Below are 17,408 nucleotides of genomic sequence, written 5' to 3'. Positions count from 1 at the left end.
ACGAGGTCGACTCCCAGTCCAATCATAGAGCAGCATTAGGGAACTACAGTTTTTTCCTGGGGGAATAACAGGGAGACTTCATTAATGTGTGCAACGCACATCTCTTACCGATGACTCTACTCGTAGATCAAGCCAGTAGAAAAAGATTAGAGGGTGGTTGTGTATTTTGCATTGGCCTATATGTTCGTTTTTAAAATTGTAATTATTAGTTAGTTTTATGTAGTTAGTTTGACTCCATATCTCCATAAAATTGCATGTAAAAACGTTCAAACTGCATGTGAAAACGCATCACTCCATATCACTATCAAAATGCGAAAACTACTGGAACCCATACTGTATATGCCACAAACTATTGTCTCTGTAATTTAAAATTAATTACTAAAAATAGAGTCAATGAAAACAGCTGTTCTTCATCTGGTGATGCATTGATGTTGTTTGAGTTCCCATGTTTCTTCATGAAATTAAGCATTAAGCAACAAACATTCAGGCAGCAGATCTGTATTACACTTCCTGTCTCTCTAAATGTAATTTCTGTTTCTTGGCAAATAACATGAAAGCCTTGAGAAAAACATAATTTATTGCATACATAGTAATAACTTACGTCTTTATGTAACAGCAAAACCAATTTTAAACATCTGTAATTTTCCAGTTTATGTTCTTCTTGTTCTGACCATACAAAAGATACATACTTTTATAGCTTCATAGGGCATATACATTCAAAATGAGACATATCAATTTCCAGTGGTTATAAATGGACTGTACCAGCAGAAACTGTACAATGTATCAATGCTTAACATCTGCTCTATAAAATGATGGGTACAATGCAAAAATCCCACTTTTGAAAATATCAAATGATACTTGATGACAATGTGCACAGAACTGTAATTATATTCGGCAGGCTACAGTACATTTTTTAGCACTCTTACAAGAAACCATATGAGTCTATAGAGCCTCAGCAGTATATGCAATGTCAAATACACTATGTTTTTATCTGGCTCTCTATCCAATCTCATTAGGTGTACAATGACCAACTTTCCTTTTGCACCCCCACTTCTTCTGGTCTCTGTTTTAGTAGGAAATCATCATTTCATCCGCCAGCTGCTCCTCAAGGCGTCCTATGGCCTGGCTTGCTCCTCGGGTGATCAGGTCTGTGGCAGCATTCTCCATCTCATCAATGGTCATGTGACAGGCCTCAGCTATCTCCCGCTTGGCAAAGTTCACAAACTTGGGATCCCTGGCATAGAGGCCTAAGCCCTCTGAAATTAAGATCTGAGAAGAGGAGGTATTGAGAAGTGTCACACCAGCAGTATGAGAGTGTCTGCTTAATATTAATGAACCCTACACAGAAGATCATTAACTCATCAGCTACAGTAGATCTGTATTTCTGAGCATTATTGCACCCTGCATTACTGAAGAAGACCGAGCAGGTAACGCTTATTCACATAGACATAGGCTGTTGAAGTAGAAGTGCGTTTCAAACAGTACTCAAATAGTAAAAATTATTTTATCATATCTAACCATGAAATAAGACAAGGCCCTGATCCTAGACCCAAACCGAGGCCCAGACTTTATGTTACTCAGGCAGTGACACCAATGACAACAATCACCACTCACCGACTCAACCAGGCTGTCTGCGCTGCCTTTCTCCACATAACTTTGGCTAATGGCCGGCATCCGCACACTGGTGTAGGTCCTAGCCTGCGATGGGGGCCCGGTACCAGCCTGGGCACCAGGGTACCAACCAGGCCGGGCACTTGCTGGCATGCTGGTGATGTTGCTGGAGCCGTCGCCCCACATGGCCTGCTGGGAACTTTCGGCCCCATCCACTACGATCATAGGGGTGTAGAGCAGCCTCCCACGCCGACCAGCCCCCCCAGATATGCTGGGGGCAGTGGTGCCTGCTGTTGTGTTATTGGCCCAGGAGGACGAGGACAGGGTGGACACGCTGCTGCGGCGAGAGTCTAAGCGAGAGTTCCCCTGGTAGGTGCCTGGGACGGGGATCTCATCCATGCTGGTCTGCGGCCTTAGACACTGGAGGTTGAAGGCAGGTTTCAGACCTGCAAGAGAATCAACACTTGGTGAATGAGGCCTGCCATTAACAGTTGATGGGATGGGGTGAATACGTTTTTTGTAATCCGCTTATCTCACCTGAAGGAGTGGCAGGCAGGAGGCGTCTTCGGACAAATTGCATTCCGGTACCGTTTCCATTGTAGCCATTCCCTGTGCCGTCGTTTCCGGTACTGCCATTTCCGGTGTAGCCGCTTACTATGCTGCCGTTTCCATTGTAGCCGTCCCCATTGTAGCCATTCCCATTGTATCCGTTTCCAGTATAGCCACTGATGCTACTAGTGATGCTAGCTGCATACGTGCTATTACCATTGATGCTGTTGTTGCCATTGTATCCAGTAACAGTTAAGCTATTCCCATTGTGATTCCCATAGGGTGCTCCACCTACAGTCCCATTGGTGACGTTGGGGGCTGGGCTCTGTTCGTATTGTGTCTCCGGTGGTACAGGGGTATAGGGTACAGGGGTGGAGGGTACAGGGGTGGAGGGTACAGGGCTGGATGGTACAGGGGTTTCCTGAGGGACCTCCTGATACACATACCTAAATGGGAAGAAACAAGCTCATGTAACATATTTACATATGTGCTTTTTGAGTATTGACGCGAACACACAGTATTTATGGAAGTTCCCTTTAGGAGGATTGGAATATATTGTGTGACGTTTATCTCACCCTTCTTGGGACACTGTGGTCTGTGCAGCCTCCTGACTACTGTAGTATGTCTGCTCTGACGTGTAGGTTTCACCTCCTCCTCCTGCTCCAACATCTCCAGCATCAACCACCTGTACTTCAGATATCACAACTGCCACTGCTGCTTCCTCGACTCCTCCACCTGTCTCCACCACTGGCTCTGGAGGCACCCAGGTAGGCTCTGGAGGGTACGTTTCTTGAACTGAGTCCATCCTATTAGAGAAGAACAAAACAATATTATGAAAAAGGAAGGAAGGTAACTCGAAAATATAGAGGGTGAATATGCATCATTTTCACACACAGACACACATACACACCGGTAAGGGACAGGATCAGATCTCTGGGGCTGCTCCACAACAACGTTGATATTTGACACCTGGGACTCTGGTCTCCTGTCCTCAGACATGCCCGTCACCTGCTCTGTGATCACCTCGTCAATCACCTCGTTGGGCTCAGGCTCGATGAACACACTAACCTCCTCCATCTCATGGGGGGGCATTTGGGTGGCGGCAGGGGTCATGGTAACAGAGGTGCCAGGCTCTCCACCGTCAAAAACGTTGTCATTCTAAATCAGGAATGAGCCCGAATAAAAACCACAGAGTACACGCAATAGTTAGCACTTAATATGATCGCAATAATTTGATATGTTTCAGATGACAAAGGTCTTTCCGTGGTGATCGGATGGACAGTTAAAAGTCTACAATAGCTCTGCTCACCCTCAAAAACTCTTCATCCACCTCTCCCTCGAACCCTTCCTCATCCTCCAGGTCACAGACCATGGCCAGGCGCATCTCTGGAGCCAGGTCCTGCAGGGTGCGCAGGCCCGCCTGCAGAGCAGCAGATTTGTCCTTCCCCTTCTTCTTCCTCTCCCTCTCCTTCCTCTTGCGGAACTTTTTGAAGTAGTCCTGGATAAGGAAGCTGGCATAGAACTTCCCACATGTCACCTCGTCCCCTGAACAAGAGAGAGGTGTGATGAAACCAGAACAAAGTGAGAGAGGACAAAAGATAGAAGAATGGAGGATGAATACAAAAATATCTTCAGAAGGACTCGGATCTGCGTGGTAAAAGTTGTAAGTGCTGAGGTTTACCTCTAGGGGGTGGGATGACCTCATCCAGGAGCTTGGGCTTAGTGCGCTTCCATATCTTCTTAATAACTGCCTTTAACTCCTCGTTCTCCTGATCAATAGGCCCTAGTGGAGAGATTACGGTTTAGGGGTCACATAGGTGGCTGGTTTTAATGAACTGTGGAATCTACTGTGTTATGTGTGTGTGTGTTTGTGTGTGAAGGCTGGGGTTGGGGGGGTAATGCCTTGCATGCTAAGGGGCTAACCTTCAGTCTTGATCTTGAGTGAGGTTCGGACAAGGGCAAACAGAGTGGCGTTGAAGGTGACTGTCCCGTCACTTTGTAGTGGCACGTTCATTGCAACCAGCCTCTGATGGAACAAGCAGATGAGATGCCCATTCTGAGCAATTTCTGACAGAGATACTTCGAAATACTTACCTTGTTTTTGCCCCCGAGCTTGTCTCTGCTTTACCTGGATTCATCCTAGATGCTGTGATCCCAACCTTGCCTGTCCCGTGGAACCTGAGCTAGCCTTTGCCTTCATTGACCGGTCTGCCCCCGTACGACCTGCGCTTGTGACCTGATAGTAGTCAGGTCACAGTTTCAGATCTCCTCCCTGGCTCTGTGTATCTGTGTGTGATCTCTGCTTGTTTGACTAAGCCTAATAAAACCCGCACTTGGATCCGGTACCCTCTGTCCTGGGAGTCCGTTACAATATGCATGTACCACACCATGTAGTCTTCTTTCATAATGTTTTTGGATGCATTAAAATATAGATTCATCAAGTCTATTTGACTCTTTTTCAAATTAGTGTCCCTCTTGACGGGTGTGTGTTACCTTGCAGGCCACACGATGGGGACACAGCTTGCCAAAACCAAGAGGAGGTTGGATCCTGCGCAGTAAGGTGATCACATCTATGTGTTTGATTCGACCCCTGAAACAAGTTGACCAAGACAGCATGTATTAACAATCATCACTGTATACCTGGGAGTGAGTTGACTAAAGGTAAGAAAAAGAGGTGAGAACAGTCTTACGTGGCCTCAGGGTCGTAGTCAGACCACACCCTCTTAAACTCGTCCAGGTGATGGGTTCCCAACACAGTCCAGTCTCTTGTTAAGTACTCAAAGTTGTCCATGATGACAGCAATAAACAAGTTAATGATCTGAGTAGAGAGACACAGGCACAAAAAGACGGAACCGGTTAAAACTGAGCTCCAATTCAGGACCTGAGAGGGAAATTCAGGGAACCCTATTCAGTGAAGTGAGAGGGAGCTGAGCCCAGGCTTGCTCTCTCACCAGGAAAGCACAGAGCATGAAGAAGCTGATGAAGTAGAGGTAAGCCAGGTTGCTGCCGCAGGTAAACTCCTCCCCAGGCTCAAAGTCTGACTCCGGGTCACAGCGCCTGCCTGGCAGGGCAGCCAGCATGATCTCCTGCCACTGCTCCCCGGTGGAACACCTTAGAGAAGAGCACAGACATGAGGAGAGGTGAAGAGAGGTGAGGTGAGGAGAGGTGAAGAGAGGAGAAGAGAGGTGAAGAGAGGAGAGGTGAGGAGAGGTGAAGAGAGGAGAAGAGAGGTGAAGAGAGGAGAGGTGAGGAGAGGTGAAGAGAGGTGAGGAGAGGTGAGGATAGAAGAGGTGAGGAGAGGTGAGGAGAGGTGAGGAGAGGTGAGGAGAGGGGAGGAGAGGTGAGGAGAGGTGAAGAGAGGTGAGGAGAGGTGAGGAGAGGTGAGGAGAGGTGAAGAGAGGTGAGGAGAGGTGAAGAGAGGAGAGGTGAGGATAGGAGATGAGAGGTGAGGAGAGGAGAGGAACATTCACCTGAACAGCAGCAGGACAGACATGAAGAAGGTCTGGAAATTGTTGTTCCTGTTAATATGTGTGTTGTCGTCTACAGCCACCTTACCAAACGTCTGCAGGGATGGAGAGCAGAGGTCAATTTCACATACCTTGTACAAACCAGGGGCACCGTCACACCGTCACAGTGGGAATACAAGCAGAAGGTAATACAAAAAACACACAGACAGCACACAGAGATCTCACATACCTGCATACCAATCACAGCATAGATGAAAAAGATCATAGCAATCAGCAAACCAACATACGGCAAGGCCTGAGAGAGAGAGAGAGAGAGAGAGAGAGAGAGAGAGAGAGAGAGAGAGAGAGAGAGAGAAAATGCACTGAGATACATATGATGCACTGTAACAAAATGATCAAGTGTAAGACATTGTAAAAATTACTGACCTGTAGGGACTTGACAAAGGTCCATAGAAGGATTCGAATACCCTCCCCTTTGCTGAGCAGCTTGACCAGTCGCATGACTCGAAATAGACGGAAGAATGTGATTGACACTTTAGAGCTTTCCCCTTTGCCCTGCAAACAGACAGACAGGGGAAAAAAACAGAGAAAGTGAGAAACGAGAGAGAAAAAGACAGAAAGAGAGACAGGAAGAGAGAAAAAGAGAGGTTTTTAGAGACATGTTAGTGTTATGTAAGAAGTGAAGCTGAAAGTTACACACACAGTGTTAAAGACAAAGGTTTAGATTCTTACCTCTCCATGACCCCCACCTCCACTCTGGATCCGTAAGTAAAGGACAACGTGTAGGATGAAAGAGAACACAACACACGTTATATTATTGTTGAGTCAATAATTAGAACATTTTCCTGGCCAACTACAAACAGGAGTTTCAAGAGACTTTTCAGGTGGGCCTACCGTATATGTAACTATATGTAATGTTGTTGCACAGATGTTATACTTAATTTGATACACCTGGATTCTTACTTATAATTGTGTGTCTATTCAAGCTACCTGTTTGGAATGATACAAATGTGTAACTCACACTTAATTCAGACACTGCAATGTCCAACACACTCCCCACAACAATCAAAGCATCAAAGGAGTTCCAGGCATCCATGAAATAGTGCTGCATTCAAAAACAGGGTCAGACATAGTTAGCAGTAGCACACACTTCTACCACCCAATCATGTCACGATATGACACAGAGGTCTGAACATTCCGAGGGGAGAAAGTTGAACCTTACAGCAGGTCTGAGGGCCAGTAGCTTGATGATCATCTCGAAGGTGAAGACAACAGTGAAGATCATGTTGAGAATGTCCATAATGGAGGTGAACAATTTAGATTGCTCATAGTGCTGGGGAGGACAACGTAACATGGTTTTATTTGAGCGCATGTTCACAGAATTGTATACATTTAGTGTTGAAATATTTCCTGCTCTCAAAAGATGATTTAAAAGTATAAAGTTTACACTACAATTACTTCACGTGATGACATACTGTGGGTTTACTTGTATAATACTTGTGTTGAGAATACAGGGTGCACAACAGTCTCATACCTGCACAGCCAAAGTGAGGGTATTGAGAACAATCAGCACAAACATGATGTATTCAAACTGGCTGGAGTTGATGATCTTCCAGAACTTCAACTGAGACGGGTTTTTGGGAATGTAGATCTTTATGGGCTGAGCTTTCAGGGCGTAGTACACGCATTGTCTCTGTAGGGAAACAGTGGAGTGATGAAAGAGAACCTATTTGCTTCATTTGAAGTTGTTGTCGTGTGACTAGGTTGTGATGTAGCTTAATCCAACTGTAGGATAGAAAAGTTCTAACTTGATTTTTGTTGAGTTCACAGTTTTTGAATTCTGATTCTCCCTGTTCACGGAAGGTGATGATGACAAAACCCACGAAGATGTTCATCATGAAGAAGGCGATGATGATGATGTAGATGATGAAGAAGATGGAGATCTCCACCCGGTAGTTATAGATAGGACCGTGGTTCACAGCATTGGCATCAATAGCTTTGTACAGGAGCCTAGGAGTTGGTACAAGAGATAAAGAGACAAATCATCTTCATGTTCTGAAAACATACCTTCTCTCAATCCGTCATTGTTTTCATCCTCTCAATAACTATCTTTATCATGTAGTAATCTACAACATGAACAGAGTCATTATATCACTCACTGAGGCCAGCCTTCAAACGTGGACACCGTAAATAGAGCCAGCATGCCCATGAGAACATTGTCAAAGTTGAATTCACTGTTCTCCCAGATCCTCTCTTTCACCATGGGGTGATTCATATCACCATCCTTAAACACCACAAATGTGCCCCTAAAATCACACACACACACACACACACACACACACACACACACACACACACACACACACACACACACACACACACACACACACACACACACACACACACACACAGTGTGAGTGATACAGTAACATTGAAAAAACAAAATGATGTAGACTAAATGTTTTTGTTAAATAACATAATGACTCATACTTGCACTCGTATGGATTATGTCTTGCTTCATCGGTACATCTATAGAATCTCCCCTGTAACAGAGTTAATAAACAAATTCCTTTATGATAACTGAAAAAAATATGACAAAAGTTGCAAATAACATATTCTTTGTCATGTACAAAGTAGGACCAAGTACCTTGAAAAGCTGCACTCCAATGCAAGCGAACATGAACTGGAGAAGTGTCGTGACAATCAAGATGTTACCAATGGTGCGGATTGCCACAAACACACACTGCACGACATTCTGTTAACAGAAGAACAAACAAAAGCTAATCAGTAAGATCAGTTTATTTATATATTAGTATAACAAGCTTTTGAAGTTTCACGCAACACAGAGAGATAGAGTGATGGCCATCACTGCAGTATTGACTCTTACCTTGAGGCCCTTGGCTCGGTTGATGGCTCGAAGAGGCCTGAGCACTCGCAGCACTCTGAGAATCTTTACCACAGAGATGGCACTCGAACTGAAGATAACATCACACAAAGTGAGAAAGAGGGAAGAATAGGCATGTTCTGTATAGGAACAGAAGTGCTTTTAACATGCTAACTAGTCAGGAGTCAGTCCTGTACATGAGCTCCCATACTCACTGGAGGAAGAAGGAGGCGAGAGACACACTGACGACCACCAGGTCGAGCATGTTGAAAGCGTTCCTACAGAAGGACCCTGGATGCAGGAAGGCTCCATACACTGTCACCTAGAGAAGACAATGGAGGGTAGAATGAGGAGCTGTGGCTAGAGCAGTACAAACATCCTGGGTTTTGCTGATCACAGAGACTATCTAATACTGGATCCATAGTGTGGACTTTTACCTTCAGTACAATCTCCACTGTGAAGATCGAGGTAAAGACGTAGTCAGCATATCCTAACACCTGACATCAAGAGAAATATTAAGCATGAAATATTTAGTGTATTTAAGTGATAACGTTAGTATGAGCATTAAAGCAGATGTGTGGTTAGACCATGAATGTAGATAAATGACAAGGTGGATGGTGGCTCTGGACAACAAGGTGATGAAGCTGGATGGTTGCTATGAGTGTCAGTGCTAGACAGTGAGGGTGACAGTAGCTGGGTTAACAGTTAACAGAGAATGTGGAAGACTGGTGAGGGGGGCCTTACATTGTTCCTGAAAGAATGAGCCCTAATCGGATCCTCAGCAGCCAGTGAGATACTACCGAGGATGATGAAAACTAGGATGAGGTTGGTAAAGTAGGGGTGATGGATGAGGTTGTGACAGGCCACTCGGAGACTGAGGTGAAAGACAGCAATGTCAGGATTGGTTCGACACGAATCCATTTAAGAATCATACAAAAGTATACCAGTTTCACACTGATGGATCTGATGATGATAGTTGTGACCACGACTGACCAGTTTCTCTTCCCCAGCAGGAAGAAGGAGCTTCCATCAGGAATGGGGACAATCTTCTCTTTAGGTGGGGAGAAGTCTGGCTTGAGCGGCACCACCCCTGAGACAGGAAGCAGACCAAGGGGGGGTCAGAGAGAGCACCACAAGCTGACGACCACAACAGACGGTGTGACGTCACACTTACCTTCCAGCCCCTCGATGGCTCTCAGTTCCTCGTTCTCCTCCCAGTCATCCATCTCATTCTGCAGCCACACAGCAGGCAGGGGTGAACACACACAGGATCAGACACACTGGGATCCAAGCCCAGATATCTCACCCCACGAAGGAAGCAGATCGTAAACAGCATGCAGCAACCACGGAGAAGGACGGAGGCTTACCCCAGCATCTTCATCTTCTCGCTCCTCATCGTCTTCCCACTCATCGTCCTCCTCTTTCTTCTCCCTGCGAGACAAAGTTCCATCAGCACTGAGGACACTTGGCTTAGTGCTGCACAGACTGGATGGCACTTTTTCTTTTTTTTGCTAGTCTCTTTTCTCTTTGTCCCTGGACTCGTGTGGTGTTTAGTACTTACTCCACCTTCTTTTTGCCTCCATCTCCAGCCAAGTTGTCTACAGCGATAGCCAAGAAGACGTTTAGCAAGATGTCTGAGCAGGGGATAAGGACCATGAACGTGACAGCATCAACTTAGTGCAGCCTCATTCAAACAGTCAACATGATGGTACTTGGATGGGTCTATAGATCTGTATTTTATGATCAAATCACACATGAGAACAACCAACGTAAGCAAGAGTAGATTCAAATGGGATACAGTTGCCACAAACGAAGAGGATGACAAAGTAGATGCACACAATCATGTTTGGGAATAATGGTCCTCCATATGCCATGATGCCATCATACATGACAGCATTCCAGTCCTCCCCAGTAAGAATCTAGAGAGGGTGGAGGAAGAGCCAGCTCTTAACAAATGAACAGCACAGGATTGTAAAGCATCATAAGGAGGAGCCCTGAGTTAAACAGCACCTGGAAGCAAGTAAGCAGAGCCTGAGGGAAGGAGTCAAAGGTGCTCCTCTTCATCTGAGTCTCATCAAAGTTGAATTTGCCCCCGAACAGCTGCATGCCCAGCAGGGCGAAGATGATGAGGAAGAGGAAGAGGAGGAGCAGCAGGGAGCAGATAGCCTTCATGGAGTTGAGCAGCGAATTCACCAAGTTTGACAGAGCAGCCCAGTGCCTGAGCAGGAGAGCGGTGACAGATCAAGGGACAGGTTATCTTCACAGTGAGGCCATGATTACAACACTGTTGCAGGAAAAGGCCCTACTGCAAGGGCATAAATCCTGTTAATCTCAACAGACAATGACAGCAGTGATCGTAGGCTCTCTCCCCTTCTCAGCTATAAAGTACCGCGTCACTTTGAAGATCCTGAGCAGCCGGACGCAGCGCAGCACAGAGATCCCGATGGGAGGGATGAACTCCATCTCCACCAGCAGCGTCTCCAGGATGCCACCGCACACAACGAAGCAGTCGAAGCGGTTGAACAGGGCCATGAAGTAGATCTGCAGCCCGAAGCTGTACATCTTCATCAGCATCTCCATGGTAAACAGCATCAACAGGACTTTATTAGCTCGCTCTGGTAAACAGGTAGGGCATAGGGGGGGAAAAGGCTTTGAGTGCTTTGCTTTCAAATACATCAGGTTTACACATAGAGGAAAGATGGAGTGACGGAGAGGGGGGGAGGGGATGCTGACCCTGCACGTCGGTGAGCCATTTTGGCTGGCCGTAGTGTTCGGAGGCGCTGGCGACCGTGTTGAGGAACACCAGGAGCAGCACCAGCCAGTAAAAGTTAGTGGACTTGACTGCGACACGACAGTTCTTCCTGAAGGCATGGTTCAGCTGGCACAGCTGGTCACTGGGGGAAGACAGAGTGACGAGTCACCAGGAGGGGACAGGGCAGACAGACACTTGTCACCAGCTTCGTCACAGTAGAAGTCTTTAGTCTGTTGTTTTACACAGCTGTGATGTCTGAGAAGCTTACCAGAAACTGTTAGCCATCATCTTAGCCCTGTGGAGGAAAACAAACAATCAGAGCATGTCTTCAGGATCATTACTGAATATTATTGATACTGAAGACCACAGTCCCAAAATAAAATGTTTCTTTCTGACTCCTTACATGAGTGATGCGCAGAAGCCATTGTCATCATCTAGATATGCCTCAAACTCCGAGTCTGAATCGGATTCTGTAGCACACAGAGTAGAGCCACTGGTGTCAGACAGAAGGAACTAGAAAGCAGACCTTTATGGACTGGGTTAACAAACTGACCATACCTCCATCCTCATTGTGTTTGTACCAGCCAAATTTCTTCATCATCTTCTTTTTAGCAACAGCAGCACCTGAGGGAGATGCGAGAAGAAATTTAGGATTTTACTGGTGTATGAGTGTGTGTGTGTGTGTGTGAGTGTTTAGCTCACGTTTGTTTCCATCCTCGTCCTTCTCCTCTGCCTCAATGAGCCAGTCCATGTAGCCACACATATCCTCTTCCATCTGCTTCTTCTCCTGAGCCATCTGCAGCTCTCCACGGGCCACAGCCTTCTCTCTCTCCTTGGAGAACTCTCTGGACACAAAATCACACACAATCCAAAACCAGAATAAACACAAGATAATGGCCTTCACAGACACGTTTGGTAAAACAACAATTCTCCTATGTTGACATCACTGACCCGCTCAACACTCCCAATACAAGGTTGAGGACAAAGAACGAGCCAAAGATAACCAGAGACACAAAGTAAACCCAGGGAAGCTCAAAGCCGATGGCGTCATTCATCTGCATTGAGAAAGAGAATAGAGACAGGGAGAAAAGGCTTAACCTATCTGTCCCTCCAAATTTACAGAGACTATGAGTAAGATTGGGGAGGTTAAAGGGGAAGATGTTCCTGTTACCCAGTAGAGCACGTCAGTCCAGCCTTCCATGGTGATGCACTGGAACACTGTCAACATGGCAAAGAAGATGTTGTCAAAGTTTGTGATCCCACCGTTTGGCCCCTCCCACTTGCCCCTGCACTCAGTCCCGTTGCCGACACACAGGCGTCCGTTTCCAGCGAACGCACATGGTGTGGGGTCGTCATCCACGTTCAGCTCTAGGAGAGCAGATGAAAGGGATAGCCGTGAAACATCTGTTTTGATGGAAAACTTGTACTTTCTAATAAATGGTTTTGGTTCTAATAGGGTCTTAATCGTACAGTTCATTCAATATTCAATGTCATATACATGGCAGGTTTCTAGGTGTGACTGAGCAGATGTGCAGACCTGTGCCTGAGAAGAAGCAGGTCTTGTGCATCCTGCCGATGAAGAGCTCCAGGCCAATGATAGCGTAAATGATGATGACAAACATGACTAGCAGACCGATGTGAAGCAGGGGAACCATGGCCTTCATGATGGAGTTCAACACAATCTGCAAACCTGGAGAAACACAGACGATGCTGAGATTCACTCCAATTGTATTCCATACCATAACGAAAGGATAACGTTCAAAACATTACATTCAAACATGCACACATGCACACACACAGAGTCCATCTCCAAACTCACTAGGGACTCCAGACACCAGCCTCAGAGGTCGGAGCACCCTGAAGGCTCGGAGAGCCTTGACGTCCAGGCCTCCTGGCTTTCCTGCAGCATGGTGGGCCTCCCCAGGCTTGTGTTCGGTCATTCCCTCACCCAGCACACTTAACAACCTGGAACCATCCAACACACACACAAACACACACACACAGCCATAAACACACAAACATATATCTGGCAGGTGATCCTGACTGAAGAACAGTGATGGTGATGACAGAGGAAAACAGGAAGCAGACATATAGTAAAACACATACCCAACAATGACAATAACAAAATCCAGCAAGTTCCATCCGCTGCGTATGTAGGCGCTGGGGTGCATGACCAAGCCGTAGGCCAGAATTTTTGTAAAAGTTTCAATGGTGAAGATTACAAGAAAGACATACTCCACTTGTTCCTGAAATCCCAGAGGTTATTAGTCAGATTTGTAAAGCAGTAAGGGAGTCTGTCACTCTTGAAACTGGATAAATGAAGCAATAGCTGCTCAAATAAAGAATAGTTTAAAATGTCTTTAAGGAGTAAGTTTGATATAAACCTATATTTTTGTGCTTTACGATACTAGTAATGATATTGTTGGTGTACAGTTCATGTGAGGCTCAACTGAACACATTTCGGGAGCAGATTGAAACAGCTTTCTACCCTGATAACCTACTGCCCAGGACAAGCTTAAGCTGGTCACCAGAGCCTTGTCAGTCACCTTTAGCCTAATGCTGCTAATCGCTAGCACCAAAGTTACTAGACTTCTACTTCAGCCTACTGTATATTTATAACTTTACTGTTAATTTAGCAACAATGACATCCACTGACTGCAGCCTACAAGTGGGGGTAGCTGTACCTGTGATCAAGATGCCAAAACTAAATGTACGCAGATCATAGAGGCTTATTTGTTGTTTTGTGTCATTATGGATATGTGAATATGTTTATTTGGAATCTGCTCATTTATTTGGAATGATGGTGGATGGAATATTACAGTAACTTGTGACAATCCACTCTAGGTTTTACCCTCCAAACTAAATCCAAGAGAGGGATCTACTCCCAAGAGTAGAGGGAGACCAGGGATCATAGAACAACACCTCAGCATATGGTCTGTGGGGGACGGGCCAGTGTGCTGATCAGCACAGGTCTTCTCTGATGATATCACCTGCAGCTCAATGTAAACTATATAGTAGAGGACCTAATTAGTGAATCACCTGCTGCTTCTACACTGGATATCTTAGTTAATTTGAATGTTGTGATCTCCATAATGCATGCCTTACAGAGTGCAAACTTGTCAATCTATACTAGTACTAAAACACAGAAAGAAAGACAGAAAGAAAGAGTGAGTGAGAGAATGGAGAGAGAGAGAGAGAGAGAGAGAGAGAGAGAGAGAGAGAGAGAGAGAGAGAGAGAGAGAGAGAGAGAGAGAGAGAGAGAGAGAGAGAGAGAGAGAGAGAGAGAGAGAGAGAGAGAGAGAAGCAGATGGTCAGTTCTTAAGTGCCATTATCTCTGACTGGCCTATATTCTGACCACAACTTTTCTTCTTTAAATCCATGATGCTTGAACCAATTAAACTCCCTATCCTTCTTAGTAAATGCTAAAATGTTATTGTACCTTGTTCAAAAGACCTCCCTTAAACCATTTGCAGTAAAGATGACTTAGGACTATTCATTGTTTGTTTTCATGGCCTAGTTAGTGACATCTTCCTGAGCCCTCACCAGTTGGTGGTTGGTGGCATTGGAGTCATCATCTGGGTAAGGTTTGGTTACCCCCATGGCCACACAGTTGGCAAAGATGGCAAGTAGAATGAAAATATCAAAAGGCGTAAAGGAACTGTTAAGGATGAACACATTCAATGGCATGCAGCCCTGACACGAATAACGGTCACAGAGTAGCAAACACAAAGCAGATAAACCTAGAAGGATATTTCCATTCCACGAGGGCCAGGGCAGCCATGCGAATGGGGTTGCTAAGAGTGAGGCAGCAGAGAGCTCTGGGGGCGCGGAGAGCAGACTTGTTGGCCTGCATGGCCTTCTTGGCATTTGCTCCTCTCTTCCTGGCTCCGCCAGCCGAGGCGGAGTCTGCCTTGGCGCCGCCATCCCCGCCCGCCCCATCAAGGCCGTCTGGAGAAGAAGAAAAGGCAGACAGTCTTGATAAAGAGGGCAGGCTCTGTTTTAGGGGACAACCCTCTGTCAAAGAGGTGGCCTTCCTTTCAGCTGCCACAAGAAAATTTAGTCGAGCTGTGTATTGTATACACGTCTTTGAGTCAGTGTAGTGGGTAAACTTAACTTAGTTCTGACCTAACTTTTATTTGACCCTTATGATCCTTTTTAATTTATTTGGGGCTGCTCTGACGTCTGATTTTTTCTTCAGTAATTTATAAAGTTCTTCCTAATCTAATCAAATGTTGTGGGTTAACTCAAGATGAGTCCTGTACTGGATTTGTACTGTTTGTGCTGTGCAATGTTAAGAGGCATATTCAAAATATTAAATGTATTGTACATATGTATTTCAACCCCATAATAGTGTATGCATTTTCTTTATCCCTGTGACGTTCAAATGAGCAAGAATCACACATAAATTTAATTTTCTTTAACATTGTATTAATTTAGTAGATACACGTGTCCAGTTTTTTGCCTAATACCCCCATGCCTATACACTGGGCTAGTTAACACCTTGGTATGCACTGATAAGGTATTTATTGTAAAAATATAATATATACATAATATTATCTAAATAATCTAACTGGGTCACATTATAGGGGGCAGTTTATTGACATGTGGCCATGGTTTATAGTTGGTGGGTATTCAGCATTTTTTTCCTGATAATGACAGTTTGAGACCAGGTGAGGCGCCATATTAGAAGACCAGATGTGACCTACTTCTTTATAGAGCAGCAGCACGAGATTTAACACAGTGCAACCCCAGGGTAGGGCAGCCTGCACCTGTTGAACAGGGCCCTAAAGGTTTCACATGGCCCCTGTCCAAATGTGACATTTTTTTATAATATATTGTGATGCGGGCTAGTGTAAGTGTAACCGTTAACAACCCTTTGTATGAGTTTTACTATTAAACAAATACCCTGAGGTGTGTTTACTATGTGCCATAACTGTAAGAACACATGAGGCTATTGGTGTGATATACCTTTGTTTGTAAACAAATAATGGGTTTAATGTTATTATCCAGGTTGTGGTGCATTATAGAGAATAATACTCCTTCATGCCCTGTTCCTAGTTTGTACATATGATTATAGAATGTAGCTTTACTGTAATGATAATGTATAGTTTACGTTGTAATTTATTTGCATAGGCCCTTATCAGGCCTTTGCCATGCTGTGCCATGCTAACAATTACCTGTATGGCAACCTATACACACTGAGATCACATCACACTGAGAACTAGCTAAACGATGGGGATATTCAAAAACAAATCAGGCATAAAAGAAAAATCTTACCTTTTCGCTCCATGTTGTAGTTCAGTACCACGGTATGTCTTCACAGAAACCCACCATGAAATCCACGGATAGGTTTTGATGCGTAACTAACAACACAGGAACGCTTCTCTGGTGGAAAATGTGAATTTCTACATAGGCATTTCACCGTTTACGTGCGCCATGTGCCATCCTGGCCCAATCTCGCAATTAAAATGGTTAGCAAGAATGTTTGCAGGAGCATGTATATTTCGAAAACTACACAAGGGTAGACAATGCAAAGGTAATGTTGGAAGAATTAAAAAAAAGATAGCCTATGTATCCAAAGACTGCAGGGACCCACTCGGTTCGCCTTGAACTCAGGATTAAACTAATTGAGCCGTTTAAAGGGATGACCGTTCTGAAATCTATTAAAGGGAAGGGTGGAGTGGAAATTTAAGAGAAACTTCTGGAGAACATGATTTAAAGATTCTACGATATCAATCAATATAACCCATGGCTTCTTCTTTCGAGACTGGGACACCACCACCTGTTGCTTCTGGAGCGGGTATTCCAGTACCATGGATAGCATCCCATCGATTTAGCCTGCTAGGCCAAGAAGAGGTATAGGGGTCGCACCTAGCTTACATTTGTTAATCCGTTGAGCGCTTGAACGGTGAATTTAGAAGTAGCCTACGTACCCAATACAGAATCATCCTTTAGTCGGACTTCTTTATCTGAGACGTGAAGAAAAAAAACGTAGTTCCAAGTCATTTAGAATCTTTATTTTTGTCATTTCAAATAAGCTCTGCATTACAAAAACGTTCAAATGTCTCGCTTGCATCCGTTTCAATTCAGTAGTGAACGGAGAGGATGTCTGAAAGTGCTTCTTTGCCATAAAGTGCCTAGATTG

At 44.9% G+C, this 17,408-nt stretch overlaps 1 protein-coding gene across 1 annotated transcript; it reads right to left on the bottom strand.

Annotated features, from left to right (window-relative positions):
* Positions 1 to 553: 553 nt before the first annotated feature.
* Positions 554 to 17,076, bottom strand: cacna1fa (calcium channel, voltage-dependent, L type, alpha 1F subunit a). Its single transcript, XM_062459457.1, has 46 exons — positions 16,541 to 17,076; positions 15,016 to 15,211; positions 14,807 to 14,912; positions 13,370 to 13,509; positions 13,083 to 13,228; positions 12,801 to 12,953; positions 12,435 to 12,631; positions 12,215 to 12,318; positions 11,966 to 12,108; positions 11,822 to 11,887; positions 11,667 to 11,733; positions 11,532 to 11,558; positions 11,245 to 11,405; positions 10,901 to 11,126; positions 10,522 to 10,729; positions 10,310 to 10,430; positions 10,073 to 10,145; positions 9,879 to 9,942; positions 9,686 to 9,743; positions 9,505 to 9,601; positions 9,256 to 9,385; positions 8,949 to 9,008; positions 8,727 to 8,833; positions 8,515 to 8,602; positions 8,275 to 8,382; positions 8,118 to 8,170; positions 7,787 to 7,933; positions 7,436 to 7,637; positions 7,162 to 7,320; positions 6,850 to 6,960; positions 6,649 to 6,732; positions 6,360 to 6,383; positions 6,054 to 6,182; positions 5,857 to 5,922; positions 5,631 to 5,722; positions 5,112 to 5,271; positions 4,851 to 4,978; positions 4,654 to 4,750; positions 4,084 to 4,186; positions 3,842 to 3,943; positions 3,470 to 3,705; positions 3,071 to 3,318; positions 2,736 to 2,966; positions 2,149 to 2,606; positions 1,615 to 2,057; positions 554 to 1,269 (listed from the first exon to the last, which is right to left on the bottom strand). The coding sequence occupies exons 1-46, from the start codon at positions 16,551 to 16,553 to the stop codon at positions 1,069 to 1,071; spliced, it is 6,333 nt and encodes a 2,110-aa protein (XP_062315441.1). The 5' UTR covers positions 16,554 to 17,076; the 3' UTR covers positions 554 to 1,068.
* Between the last annotated feature and the right edge of the window lie 332 nt (positions 17,077 to 17,408).

This window comes from Osmerus eperlanus, chromosome 4 (genome assembly GCF_963692335.1).
Source record: "Osmerus eperlanus chromosome 4, fOsmEpe2.1, whole genome shotgun sequence".
Taxonomy (NCBI): domain Eukaryota; kingdom Metazoa; phylum Chordata; class Actinopteri; order Osmeriformes; family Osmeridae; genus Osmerus; species Osmerus eperlanus.
This window is presented reverse-complemented; position numbering and strand designations above follow the sequence as displayed.

Excerpts from the sequence above, each read along its gene's own strand:
- cacna1fa (XM_062459457.1), bottom strand. Across the intron at positions 14,913-15,015 it reads CTGGCCCTCGTGGAATGGAA|GCCTTTTGATATTTTCATTC; the intron begins ATATCCTTCTAG and ends CAGTTCCTTTAC. Across the intron at positions 12,319-12,434 it reads GGACTGACGTGCTCTACTGG|ATGAATGACGCCATCGGCTT; the intron begins GTAACAGGAACA and ends TTCTCAATGCAG.